Source organism: Triticum dicoccoides, chromosome 7B (assembly GCF_002162155.2).
Source record: "Triticum dicoccoides isolate Atlit2015 ecotype Zavitan chromosome 7B, WEW_v2.0, whole genome shotgun sequence".
NCBI classification, from domain to species: Eukaryota; Viridiplantae; Streptophyta; class Magnoliopsida; order Poales; family Poaceae; genus Triticum; species Triticum dicoccoides.
This window is the reverse complement of record NC_041393.1, coordinates 222,498,159-222,512,085: the sequence shown is the minus strand read 5'-3', so window position 1 is coordinate 222,512,085 and position 13,927 is coordinate 222,498,159. Positions and strand designations below refer to the sequence as shown.

Genomic DNA, 13,927 nt, shown 5'->3' with positions numbered 1-13,927 from the left:
TGTCGTCCGCTTTTGGTTTATCTTTGCCGTCTGTTGCGGACGGCAAAGAGGGGGGACGTTAAGTTTTTTCGTTAGTGGGTGCCACCTCCCTCTTTGTCGTCAGCCAGCGGACGGCAAAGATTCTTTGCCATCAGCCAGCGGACGGCAAAGAAATGGCGGATGGCAAAGACCTTCTTTGTCGTTCGCCGTTTCTTTGTCGTCTGCTTTCTGGTAGCTGATGGCACAGAGCTTCTTTGCCGTCCGCTAGCGGACAGCAAAGATCTGGCAGATGGCAAAGTAGCTGATTCCAGTAGTGTTTCATCTGTGTTCTCCCTTTAGTTTATGAGACCTGTTGCTGCTAGTTAACCCCAGTCCTACTATTTATGTCGTCTCCTACAGGCACTCATTACATAAATCTAACTACTAGTTGTCTTCCATGCATGTCAGATATAATTGCACACACTAATATATCCACAAGAACCTCACGGAGCAATGTAAAGGCCAATAAACTTGATGTCAATGATACCCAATATGATGGAACATGTAAAGGCAGTTCTTCAGAAGACTTGCAGAAAGATGATGAATCCTCTTCACCCCACAAGGTCCTTGCTCTAACTTGGCCTGTGATATGGGTACAACATGCATATAATGTCCTGGAGTGTATCTACTCTGTTGCAATGCCATGTGCTTAGCATGCTGATCATGCATGTAAATATGTCATGCCTTCCTGTTTTTCAGTACCTATTCCATTCATGATAACATGTTTTCAAATTCAAGTACTGTCATTTTACTCTATCGCAATGCCATCTGCTTAATTTGGACATCATGCTTCTGAATATCTTATGCATTGTTATTCATCAGTATGTACTTCATCTGTCTACCATACCATGTTTTTTTACATTGAAGTGTTGTTCTAGTGCTCTGTTGCAATGCCATCTTAGTTTCCCAATCATACACGTGTATGTTGCCTTAGTTATTTATGTACGTATTCCACTAGTATATAGTTTTACATTCAACTAGTGTTTTTTTGCTGTGTTATCCTGTCGTATCCCTAGCTCTTACACCATACTCCCTCCGTCCGGATTACATGTTGCCGAAATGGATAAAAAGGATGTATCTAGAACTGAAATACGCCTAGACCCATCCATTTTTTTCCGGATGGAGGGAATACATGTCAATATGTAATGCCTTTCTACTTCAGTACCTACTTCATCTCTCAGTTGTCGCATGTTTTATAATTAAAGCACCATTCTTCTATACAAGGCATGCAAGGGGAAGACGACTATGCTAGAATCTGAAGGGTTACAAACAAGGCCTTTGTAAAAGATCCAAACGCCAGGGGATAATAAACCAACTCCAGTTTTTATAGATACTGCTCCAGCACAAAGAAACCCAACTCCTACTGATAATAAGCAGATTCCAGTGGCCAAAGAACTAGTCCGCTCCAGTCCAGCAAAAATATGTCAACTCCATTCTAAGAAGCGTGTGCGTATCCTTGCATCATGAAATTTTATAGCATGCTGATCATATTTTCTACATGTTTCTTACCCATCTCTCTTTTAGAAAATAAGCTTAACATATAGAAGAATTTTTACAATGGTATCGTTTATGAGGAAAGATTCTTGCAGGAATTCTCTGTGCTCCAATGTAGATGTAAGTACCTGTTGTATATCACTATATTTTTACATCAGCATGTATTTTGTTAATCGGCGTGAATCCAACCTTTATCTGATCTAAATTTAGTTGTAGCAAAATGTATGATTAAAGGCCACAATGTTGATTTTTGTAAGGAAAACTGTCTGGTAGTTTTGCATCCTGAGCTGCATGAGTGTACTATCTCATATCAGTGGGTTTGAATACTTTGGTTCTGCAGTGGGTTTTTCAGTGTTTTTTGCCTGTGTTGTCCTGTCGTATCCCTAGCTCTTACATCATACTCCCTCCGTCCGGATTACATGTCGCAGAAATGGATAAAACTGGATGTATCTAGAACTGAAATACGCCTAGACCCATCCATTTATTTTCGGATGGAGGGAATACATGTCAATATGTCATGCCTTTCTATTCTTCAGTACCTATTACATCTCTGCTGTAGCATGTTTTATAACTGAATCACCATTCTTCTATATAAGGCATGCAAGGGGAAGACGGCTATGTTAGAATCTGAAGGGTTACAAACCAGGTCTTTGCAAACGATCCAAATGCCAGGAGATAATAAACCAACTCCATTTTTCATAGATACTGCTCCAGCACAGAGAAACCCAACTCCCACTGATAATAAGCAGATTCCAGTGGCCAAAGAACTAGTCCGCTCCAGTCCAGCAAAAGAATGTCAACTCCATTCTAAGAAGAGTGTGTGTATCCTTGCATCATGAAATTTTATAGCATTCTGATCATATTTTCTACATGTTTCTTACCCATCTATCTTTTAGAAAATAAGGTTAAACGATAGAAGACTTCCTCCATTAGATCGTATTCGAGGAAAATATCTTGCGGGAATTCTCTGTGCTCCAATGCTGATGTAAGTACCTGTTGTATATCACTATATTTTTACATCAGCATGTATTTTGTTAATCGGCGTGAATCTAACCTTTATCTGATCTAAAATTAGTTGTAGCAAAATGTTAAAGGCGCCAATGTTGATTTTTGTAAGGAAAACTTTCTGGTAGTTTTGCATACTGAGCTGCATGAGTGTACTATCTCATATCACGCACATTACTGAATTGTAGTGCTTCTCTGGTTGCCCATTCATTCATTGTGTCAATGTTGCTTTCGTATTACCTTACCTGGCTGATGATAGTTGTGCCATATTGTGTTAATTTGGTGTAGGCTAGTTGCCCAAACGTTCGTTGTGTCAATGTTGCTTTCCTATTATCTGACTTGGCCAATGATAGCAATGCTAGTGTGTTAATTTTGTGCAGGCTGCTAAAGATAAGAAGACAAACTCTGAAAACAGCAAGGCAACCCCATTGTTTCTTTCCAGTAAATCTAGGGCAGGTAATATGGCAATAACTCATGATTAATCTGTTTGGTTCCCGTCCTAATTTATGTTATGATGCAGTGGTCGAGACACTCTCCACTATCACTAATACAAGCCTGCCAAAATCGCCATCTGAATCTGTTCAGTATCCTCTGTCTTGAATGCAACGGAATGAATGTATGTTTGTGAATCAATTAATGGCTGAAGCAATGATGGAAATGGTGGATGAATCAGAGGTGCAGAGTCGTGCGACACAACAACTGATCAATGTTTTCAGAGACAGTGTAGCAAAGCAGCAAGAACTTGCCCACATGCTTATGGGCGTCATCTGTGCTGAGGTTGCAGATTGTGATGTTGTAGATGGTTAGGTTCTGCTCATTTATTTGCACTGGCATCAATCTTTGATTTCCCAGTGGATGTAATTTCCTGTAATATATGCCGGATGTGCAACGTTATTCCCTGTATGTCATACCTTTGCTTGATCGGTTTTAGTCCTGTGCATAATTGGTTGTCGTAATGGGCTCAAATTATCTAATTTGGCCTAAAGACATGTACGAACTTTAGTGGGCCCATTAAGTTAATGGGCCGTTACTAGGCCGAAAGTTAATGGTCGGCCCTCTTACCTCCCGGGTCGTTAACAGGCCGACATCGAAGCGGGCAACAGGTGGGCCCAATTTATTTCACAGGCCGTTACTAAGTTTGGGCTACATATGGCCCAACTATACTGTAGGCCTTTAGCAGGCCGAAAGAGACAGCGGGCTTGTACTGGACCATGAAGAGCATGGGCCGCTAAGAGGCCGAAAGTCAGGTCGTATTGTAAATGGCCCAACTGTGTTGTGGGCCTTTAGCAGGCCGAAAGAGAAACCGGGCTGGTATTGGACCATGAAGGGCATGGGCCATTAAAAGGCCAAAACTAAGGTCCGACTACAAATGGCCCAACTCATTTATGGTCCGTTAACAGGCCGAAAGGCACACAGGGCCTGGAATTGGCCCAACACTTAAATGGGTCGCTAAAAGGCCAAAACTCAGGTCCGACTACAAATGGCCCAACTGATTTATGGGCCGTCAACAGGCTGAAAGTGACACCGGGCCGGAAATTGGCCCAACACTTAAATGGGCCGCTAAAAGGCCGAAATTCAGGTCCGACTACAAATGGCCCATCAGATTTATGGGCCGTCAACAGGCTAAAAGACACACCGGGCCGGAAATTAGCCCAACATTTAAATGGGTCGCTAAAAGGCCGAAAGATGTACATCCTAAAAATTGGCCCATCCATTGAATGGGCCGTTAATAGGCCGAAATCTCATCGGGCCGATATTGAGCCCAAATACATAGCGGGCTGTTAACGGGCTCGAACTGACAATGGGCTGCAATGGTGTCAAATCTTTAATGGGCCGTTGACGGGCCGAATTGGCACATCTCGTATGGGCCATGGGCTTAAATGGACCTGACACAAGTAGGCCTTATATGGGCCGGCCTGCTAATTTTTACTGGACTGGCCTTTTTCACCGAAATGGGCCACTGTTGGGCCATGCCACGTGTCGACCTATCATAGGCGCCTCCTGTCCAATGAGTGGATGACATCTGTCCCAACGGTGAGGCAACACGTGTTTCCTGTGGCCAATGATGATTTTACATGTGGAAAATCCCCATTGGTCCGGGCTGCTAACGGGTTATCGGATCCAAAACCCGACCCGATAGCTTAACAACGTTCCATTACGGTGGATGCCACGTGTCGGTCACCCTTGACGAAAGCACTTCTGTGACGTGTGATTTTATCGTCATGGAAGTGGATACTTTTGTGATGATAATTTTGGCAACGTCATGGAACACTTCTACGACAGCACAGGTATGACTATCTTGATTCTGTCATAAAATCGTCATGGATGTACATGCATGACAAAAAACGCAACCTACTGTGACAAACACGTATCATCACGGAAGTGTATTTTTTTGTAGTGAAACCATGTCCGATCATCATGTGAGATGGAGTAGTTTTCAATGGTGAGCATCACTATGTTGATCATATCTACTATATGATTCATGTTTGACCTTTTGGTCTTAGTGTTCCGAGGCTATACTTGCATATGCTAGGCTCGCCAAGTTTAACCCGAGTATTCTGCATGTGCAAAATTGGCTTGCACCCGTTGTATGTGAACGTAGAGCTTATCACACCCGATCATCACGTGGTGTCTCAGCACGATGAACTATAGCAACAATGCATACTCAGGGAGAACACTTGTACCTTGAAATTCAGTAAGGGACCATCTTATAATGCTACCGCCGTACTAAGAAAAATAATATGCATAAAAGATAAACATCACATGCAATCAAAATATGTGACATGATATGGCCATCATCATCTTGTGCTCATGATCTCCATCATCGAAGCATCGTCATGATCTCCATCATCACCGGCGCGACACCTTGATCTCCATCGTAGCATCGTTGTCGTCTCGCCAACTATTGTTACTACGACTATTGCTACCGCTTAGTGATAAAGTAAAACAATTACATGGCGATTGCATTGCATACAATAAAGCGACAACCATATGGCTTCTACCAGTTGCCGATAACTTTGTTACAAAACATGATCATCTCATAGAAAAATTTATATCACATCTTGCCTTGATCATATCACATCATAGCAAGCCCTGCAAAAACAAGTTAGATGTCCTCTACTTTGTTGTTGCAAGTTTTATGTGGCTGCTACGGGCTTCTAGCAAGAACCGTTCTTACCTACGCATCAAAACCACAATGATTTTTCATCAAGTGTGATGTTTTAACCTTCAACAAGGACCGGGTGTAGCCACACTCGGTTCAACTAAAGTTGGAGAAATAGACACTCACTAGCCACATGTGTGCGAAGCACGTCAGTAGAACCAGTCTCGCATAAGCGTATAGGTAATATTGGTCTGAGCCGCTTCATCCAACAATACCGCCGAATCAAAGTATGACATGTTGGTAAGCAGTATGACTATTATCACCCACAATTGTTTGTGTTCTACTCGTGCATATAACATCTATGCATAGACCTGGCTCGGATGCCACTGTTGGGGAATGAAGTAATTTCAAAAAATTCCTACGATCACGCAAGATCTATCTAGGTGATGCATAGCAATGAGAGGGGAGAGTGTTGTCTATGTACCCTTGTAGATCGAAAGCGGAAGCGTTATGACAATGCGGTTGATGTAGGCGTACGTCTTCACGATCCGACCGATCCTAGTACCGAAGGTACGTCACCTCCGCGATCTGCACACGTTCAGCTCGGTGACGTCCCACAAACTCTAGATCCAGCTGAGGTTGAGGGAGAGTTTCGTCAGCACGATGGCGTGGTGATGGTGATGATGAAGTTACCGGCGTAGGGCTTCGCCTAAGCACTACAATGATATGATCGAGGTGGAAATTTGTGGAGGGGGGCACCGCACACGGCTAAAAGATCAACTCGATCAACTTGTGTATCTATGGGGTGCCCCCTCCCCCATATATAAAGGAGTAGAGGAGGGAGGGCCGGCCCCCTATGGCGCGCCCAAGGGGGGGAGTCCTACTCCGAGTAGGAGTAGGTTTCCCTCTTTCCCTAGTTGGACTAGGAGAAGAAGGAAGAGGGAGAGGGAGAGAAGGAAAGGGGGGTCGGCCCCCTACCCAATTCGGATTGGGCTTGGGGGGGGGCGACCCCACCTTGGCCGCCTCCTTCTCTCTTCCACCATGGCCCATTAAGGCACATTAACTCCCCGAGGGGTTCTGGTAACCTCCCGGTACTCCGAAAAAAATGCCCGAACCACCCGAAACCTTTTCGGTGTCCAAACATAGCCTTCCAATATATCAATCTTTATGTCTCGACCATTTCGAGACTCCTCGTCATGTCTGTGATCACATCCGGGACTCCGAACAACCTTCGGTACATCATATCACATAAACTCATAATACCAATCATCATCGAACGTTAAGCATGCGGACCCTACGGGTTCGAGAACTATGTAGACATGACCGAGACACGTCTTCGGTCAATAACCAATAGCGGAACCCGGATGCTCATATTGGTTCCTACATATTCTACGAAGATCGTTAACGGTCAAACCGCATAACAACATATGTTGTTCCCTTTGTCACTGGTATGTTACTTGCCCGAGATTCAATCATCGGTATTATTATACCTAGTTCAATCTCGTTACCGGCAAGTATCTTTACTCGTTCCGTAATACTTCATCCCGCAACTAACTCATTAGTTACAATGCTTTCAAGGCTTATAGTGATGAGTATTACCGAGAGGGCCCAGAGATACCTCTCCAAAACACGTAGTGACAAATCCTAATCTTGATCTATGCCAACCCAACAAACACCTTCGGAGTCACCTGCAGAGCACCTTTATAATCACCCATTTATGTTGTGACGTTTGGTAGCACACAAAGTGTTCCTCCGGTATTCGGGAGTTGCATAATCTCATAGTCTGAGGAACTTGTATAAGTCATGAAGAAAGCAGTAGCAATGAAACTAACACGATTATAATGCTAAGCTAACGATGAGTCATGTCCATCACATCATTCTCCTAATGATGTGATCCCGTTCATCAAATGACAACTCATGTCTATAGCTAGGAAACATAACCATCTTTGATTAACGAGCTAGTCAAGTATAGGCATACTAGGGACTATATGTTTTGTCTATGTATTCACACATGTACTAAGTTTCCGGTTAATACAATTCTAGCATGAATAATAAACATTTATCATGAATTAAGGAAATAAATAATAACTTTATTATTGCCTCTAGGGCATATTTCCTTCAAGATGGCCACAACCAAGATGGTGCCGACCACTATGGTGTCCACGAAGAGGAAGAGGCCGACGACCATGGCAACTCATGGCATGAAGATGAGGACATGTATTGCGAATATGAGGAAGAAGAGGTCGACATTGCAGAGAAGCCATTGTTTATCGATGAGCTCACCCAAAGAGCCAACGCCCAAAGGAGGAGGTAAAGCATTTGCACGGGGTCATACACCAAAGTAGATGAAACGTTGATTTGCGAGAGTTGGATGGAAATTAGAGGACACGTTGATTTGTGAGAGTTGGGTGGAGGTAGACCAAGATCCCAAGACTGTGTTGAGCAAAAGGGGTCCATTTTCTGGACGAGAGTTCATACAACCTTTCATGAACGGAGGAAATTACCGCGGTACAAGTTTGCGAGCACCCATGGCATCAACTCAATCCAAAAGAGAAGAGGGTTCATTCAACAAGAATGCAACAAGTATTGTGTCGTGCTTGAGACCGTCGAAGTCCGTCCCGTGAGTGGCCTAGGCGTGGGTGACCTGCTATGACCTCTCCTATTTCATCGCTATGTCATGTTCATGTTTGTTGCATCTTGTGTCCTTCACTATTACATTTATGAGCTTCTTTTCAAATGTGTAGGCATTCCAATCTTTGGAAGCCTTCAAAGCCAGGTATAAGAGCAAGCCATGCACTCTCGCCCATTGTTGGTCGCTCATCAAAGATTGTCCCAAGTTCAAAGATCAATATGCCGCTTTAAAGAAGGAAGGAGGGACGACAGCCGTGTGGCTGGGAATGGAGATGTGGTCAAGAGGACGAGGGGAAGGACCAACTCGAAGCTTGACGAGAAGTGATGCGACATCTATCGCCTTGTAAGAAACTTTGCACGGCATGATGACTCAAAAGGAAGTGAGGGGAGGAGAGGAAGCACCAAGGAAAGGAGGAGCAAATGAAGATATACTTGGAGCTCCAAACGAAGAAGATCGACATGGAGGAGGCTGACAAGAGGAGGAAGCTCGACATGGAGGAGGCCGCCCAATCGAAGAAGCTCGCGATCGAGGCCACCAATGCCGACACCAAAGCAAAAGAGGTGGCACTAGCAATCATGAGGTTGGACTTGACCAACATGTCCCCGAAGAGAAGAAGTTGGTCCGCGAACCGGCAAAAGGAGATGTTCGACCAAGTCGGCATGAACTAGGGAGGCATTGACCGTGGACTATGGATGTTCTTTTTGAAGGCTTCCAAGTGTGCAGGTCGCTGGCTTTGTCGGCGGCGAGAGAACTTGGGGGTTGTTCATTTTGAAGGCTGGCTAGTGTGTCGGCCGCTGGCTTTGTTGTCGGGCGGAAAAACTTGAGGATTGCTCATTTTGTAGGCTGGCATATGTTTGCCGGCCGTTGACTTTTGTTGCTGGCAAGAATTATGGCCGTTGGGCATGAACTACCCGCCGTGGTGACAAAATTTCATTTGCAAAAACTTCATTTGCAAAAACTTTTAGGCGGACGGACAAGATGTGTCCACGAGTTGGGCGCACGGCCGAAAATGGCCGGATGCTGTTCCATTGTGCTATCTAATGGACAAAATACGGATAAAACAGACGTCCGTTTGAGGTTCGTGCGTTGGAGTTGGTCTTACATCCTCGGTTGGAATCCTCTGCCTTTTTTTTTTTGAGTGCTTGGAATCCTCTGCCTTTTTCTTTTTTTTGAGAATCTGGAATCCTCTGCCTAGGGCAGTAAAAATTATGCTAGGCTCAGTGTACCCGGCCCAAAAGCATTTCCCTTCATCCGTCGGCCTTTGAGAGTCCACCCGACCAGCCGCCGCGCCGCGCGCAGCAGGAGCCCCTCGACGGCGGCCGTCGGCGCTAGGGTTATTCACGTCCAGCTTCGTACCTTAGCCTTCTCGCTATTCTCGTTCCGTCCTCCGGATACCCACCCTCTCTTGCCGTGTTTCTGCCGAGGCAGCGGAATCTCCCCCGATGGAGGCGGCCGCCGTCGCTTCCTCCGGCCCCGGGCTGCGCTGCGCGCTTAACCCCGCCCCGAACCAGCATAGGAAAGGCGCGCGCTTGAGCTTACCGGCCAAGAGTCAGCAGCGCTGCGCCGTCACTTGCGGGCGCTTGCTGCTCCGCCCCAACGCTCGCGTATGCACGGCGGCATCGGCATCGGCATCGACGGTGATGGATAGCGGGGCTGGGGACTCCGGGGTGAGGAGGAAGAGGCTCGCGGTGTTCGTCTCCGGCGGGGGCTCGAACTTCCGGTCGATCCACGAGGCCGTTCTGGGTGGGAAGGTGAACGGGGATGTTGTTGCGCTCGTCACCGATAAGCCAGGTGACGACCAATTCCATGCTTCCTGCAGCTCTTTTGGACTGTGGGGTCGATTGGTGGTTCTGAGGTGACGGAATCGGAATGTTGCAGGCTGCGGTGGCGCGGAGTATGCAAGGTGCAATGGCATGCCCGTGGTCGTGTTTCCCAAGTCGAAATCGGCGCCGGAGGGGGTCTCCACAGATGAACTTCTGAATGTTCTGAGGTTGGTTCTGTTGATCTTTTCTCAGGCTGTGATCTATCATCTTATATCATTCATTTGGTCTCTTCATGCTTCCACGCCTAGTCAGATAGCCTCAAAAGAACTTCTAGAGTTCTAGTCCTTTGTGAAATGCATACATTTGTAACTTCTGACTGAGGACGGCTTATCTATCATATTCTGAAGTTGCCAGTGAACGTAAGTTGATACTCCCTCCGTCCCATAATATAAGTGTAAAAAACGCTCTTATATTATGGGACGGAGGGAGTAGATTACATAATAACTTACAGGTGCTATATGTTACTCTTTTCTAGGCTCTACTTGCATGAACTTGTGTTCACAAGTTTTGCCTCAGTGTGACGTCTCTGACCGAAATCCACTATACATGTACATTATATATTTTGTGTCTCCAAATGCACCCATGTGCTTCAGTTTGCTGTTTCAACTGTTAAAATTGTATTTCATGACACATGCAGGATGGCTTAGCTCATAGTCATGTCGATTGTGAAACAGGGATCTGAAGGTAGACTTTATTCTACTTGCTGGTTACTTGAAGCTCATACCTGGTGAGCTAGTTAAGTCATTTCCCAGATCCATGCTGAATATACATCCTTCACTGCTCCCGGCATTTGGAGGCAAGGGTTATTATGGTTTGAAAGTGCATAAAGCAGTTATTGCATCTGGAGCCAGGTACTTTACATTTTGTCTAGCACCTTCCAACATTTTACATTTTCCTCCCATCAGTACTTGATTTCCACTTGAAAGAAAATTGTGTAAGCATTATTCTTGGTTGTCTTGTGATAACTGATAAAGTTGATTTGTTTGATGATGGCATTGGTTGCAGGACTACTGATTTCTTGTTTTCCATATGAAATTACCTGTTTCTTTTTGTTTTGGAAAAGGCCACCTGTTTTATTTGATGATGTTCTCCAACCATGCAGATACTCAGGACCAACTGTGCACTTTGTGGATGAGCAGTTCGACACAGGGAAAACCTTGGCCCAAAGAGTTGTGCCAGTGTTAGCCAATGATACTCCAGAGCAATTGGCTGCAAGGGTTCTTCACGAGGTAGCATCTTATGTGCATTTGAGATTTCTTAGTGGTACAATTGACTTTACATATTCTTCTTGCTGATTTATTAACCCAACGTTACAGGAGCACCAAGTTTACGTTGAGGCAGTTGCTGCCTTGTGTGAGGATCGAATTGTGTGGCGAGACGATGGTGTCCCACTTATCAGAAGTCAGACAAACCCCAATGCGTATACCTAATTCGTGATCTCTGTCCTGAGATCTCCTGAAAACTAATGAAGTTTGTAGTGTCCCCACCAAGTGCCAGTTTTCGCCACGGCATGTAGTTAACACACACCGTTTGTCTGATTGAGTGAAATAACATGTCTAATAATCTGGTCCCAGAAACATAATGTGTACCTTGCACTGTGTTTAACTCATTGTATGGCTTGGCTTCGATGATAATCTGTGCCTGAAATAACATTTCTGATAATCTGGTCCCAGAAGCGTAATGTCACCTTGTACTGTGTTCAACTCATTGTATGGCTTGGCTTTGATGATAATGTGTTCCGGTGTGCCTGAACAAAGTTTCAGTGAATGTCTGGTTATCCACATACCATATGTCTAAAGATGTTAGAGCAACTCCAACGGGCCGACCCAAACGGACGGCGCTTTTGTCCGCTTTTTGTCCGTTTGGGTCGTCCGCCCTTTTTTAGATTTGGGTCGGCAGCGCGCCCAACGCGCCGACCCATTTCATGACCGCTCGCGCTTTAGATCATGTCAACGCGCGGGAAAGGTTCGCGCGCGGCGGGGGAGGGGGGGGTTGGATTCGGCCTAGCGCGCGTTGGCTTTGGCGCTCAAGAGCGTGGGAAATGTTTGCACGCGCATTTTGGCGCATCACGGCCGGCGCTCGTTATAAAGATGGCGCTCCCTCCACACTCAGTCCACCACTGCCGCCCACTCGTCTCGCCCTCTCTCACTACCCTCGTCGCTTGTGCGTCACCATATCGATGCGCATCCTCGACGCTTCGGATTTTCGCGGAGTCCGCGAGCGCCCCTCCGTCGCCTTCTCCGCTGAGATCTTGTTTGGCGAGAAACGGCTCATCCTCGGCACCTTCGACACCGCTGAGCAGGCGGCCCGCGCGTACGACGCGGCGGCGTGGCGCCTCCGGCGGCCGAGACGGGAGATGAATTTTCCCGACGTGTCGAGCCAGCCGACGAGGATCGTCGCGTCCACCGGAGGCGGATGCGTCGCCTCGCCCTCGCCGAGATGGACTTGCAAGCCTTGGTGCTGTGGCGCCAACGCTTCCCGCAGGACATCGTCGACGAACGTCAGTTCTGTGAGTAGAGGAGGACGGAGAGGAATGCCAGGAGGACGGAGCGAGCCGCCTATCGGGAGGATGGAGCGAGCCGCCTATCGAGACTGAGGCTGCGAGAAACATCGGGGTGGGACTTCGCGGACGAGAATGCTGCTGACGCCTATATTCAGACGTCGGAGGAGGACATTACCGAGTCAGAGTCGGAAAACGACGAGTAGTTGATCTTTTCTTTTATCTATGTACGCAATAACTATCTATGTATCCTTTTTCATCGAAAAAAATGGCCGGCGGCATCGGCCACGAAGCCGGCGGTGAAGGTTGTGCACGAGCGGGGAGGAGAGAGGGCGCGCGCGTCCGTCTTGTGTCCGCGCCGACGCAAACAGACGCAGGCGGACGAAAGCGGACGCGTGTCCGTTTGGGTCGGCGCGTTGGGTCGTCTTTTCTGTCTGTGCCGACCCAAACAGACGCGGGCGGACGAAATGGGTCGCCCCATTGGAGTTGCTCTTACCTTCAGTTTCCAGTGCTGTTTTCCTTTGTGGCGTTGCTACACTCCTTAGTTTCAGTGAATAGTCCGGTTATCCACATACCCTATAGTCATAAATATTGCAATCTCCTTAATTTTCCAACCGTAATTTGTTTACCATGCTACTTGTTGAGAGATGTCACTAGTGAATCTATGGCCTCCGAATTTATTCTCATTGCTTAATTCTTCTACAAAAATTGTTCCTTTTATTTGCCGTTCCACTTTACCATTGTCTATCTCTATCACTTGAGTTTTACCTTGTAATAGCAAGACAAGGGCTTGACAACCCTCTTACCCTGTTGGGGACAAGTTTTGTTTATGTTTTGTGTGTCGGTGTTGTTGACCTATGTAGTTTAGAATATCCTACTGGTTCCATAAATCTTGGTTCTTAACTAAGGGAAAACTTGCTACTTGTTGCTTCACCCTTCCTCTTGGGGGAATCCTAACGACGGGAGTAGCAGCCACCTCCTCCTCCAATTGCTCGATACCGAGCTGGAGGGCCTTGGCATTCTTCCGGCGGAGCCGACAGGCATTTGTCTCTGTTGTCAGCGACCGGCGGTAGAAAGCCGCGAAGATCTTCTCCTCATCGGGCAAAATCGGCAGTTCGCTTCGGCGGCAGGAGGACTGTATGGCCGCCTTCGATGCTGCCGCCCTCTCCCAAGCCCGCGGCCTCTTGCAGCGAGCGGCGCGCGCCTCTGATTTCGACATCCGTGTATGCGGTGTCAGCGGTGCGGGAACGAGCACCCACGATGCCCGCGAGGAGTACCGCCGGAAGGGGGAGGGCGACAGGCCAACCGCACGGAGCTGTGTGATGTGCGGGACAGACCTCGCCGGCGTCCGC

The 13,927-nt window shown here is 46.8% G+C and overlaps 1 protein-coding gene across 1 annotated transcript; it reads left to right on the top strand.

The window, feature by feature from the left end:
- Positions 1-9,480: 9,480 nt before the first annotated feature.
- On the top strand, positions 9,481-11,761 carry LOC119340737 (phosphoribosylglycinamide formyltransferase, chloroplastic-like). Its single transcript, XM_037612659.1, has 5 exons — positions 9,481-10,043; positions 10,131-10,242; positions 10,750-10,926; positions 11,178-11,304; positions 11,392-11,761. Exons 1-5 carry the CDS (start codon positions 9,695-9,697, stop codon positions 11,503-11,505), a joined length of 879 nt encoding a protein of 292 aa, XP_037468556.1. The 5' UTR covers positions 9,481-9,694; the 3' UTR covers positions 11,506-11,761.
- The last annotated feature ends 2,166 nt before the right edge of the window (positions 11,762-13,927 follow it).

Coding starts and splice junctions, on each gene's coding strand:
- LOC119340737 (XM_037612659.1), top strand. CDS start 9,695: ATGGAGGCGGCCGCCGTCGCTTCCTCCGGCCCCGGGCTGCGCTGCGCG. Junction 10,044..10,130: donor GCTCGTCACCGATAAGCCAG/GTGACGACCAAT, acceptor GGAATGTTGCAG/GCTGCGGTGGCGCGGAGTAT. Junction 10,243..10,749: donor GAACTTCTGAATGTTCTGAG/GTTGGTTCTGTT, acceptor ATTGTGAAACAG/GGATCTGAAGGTAGACTTTA.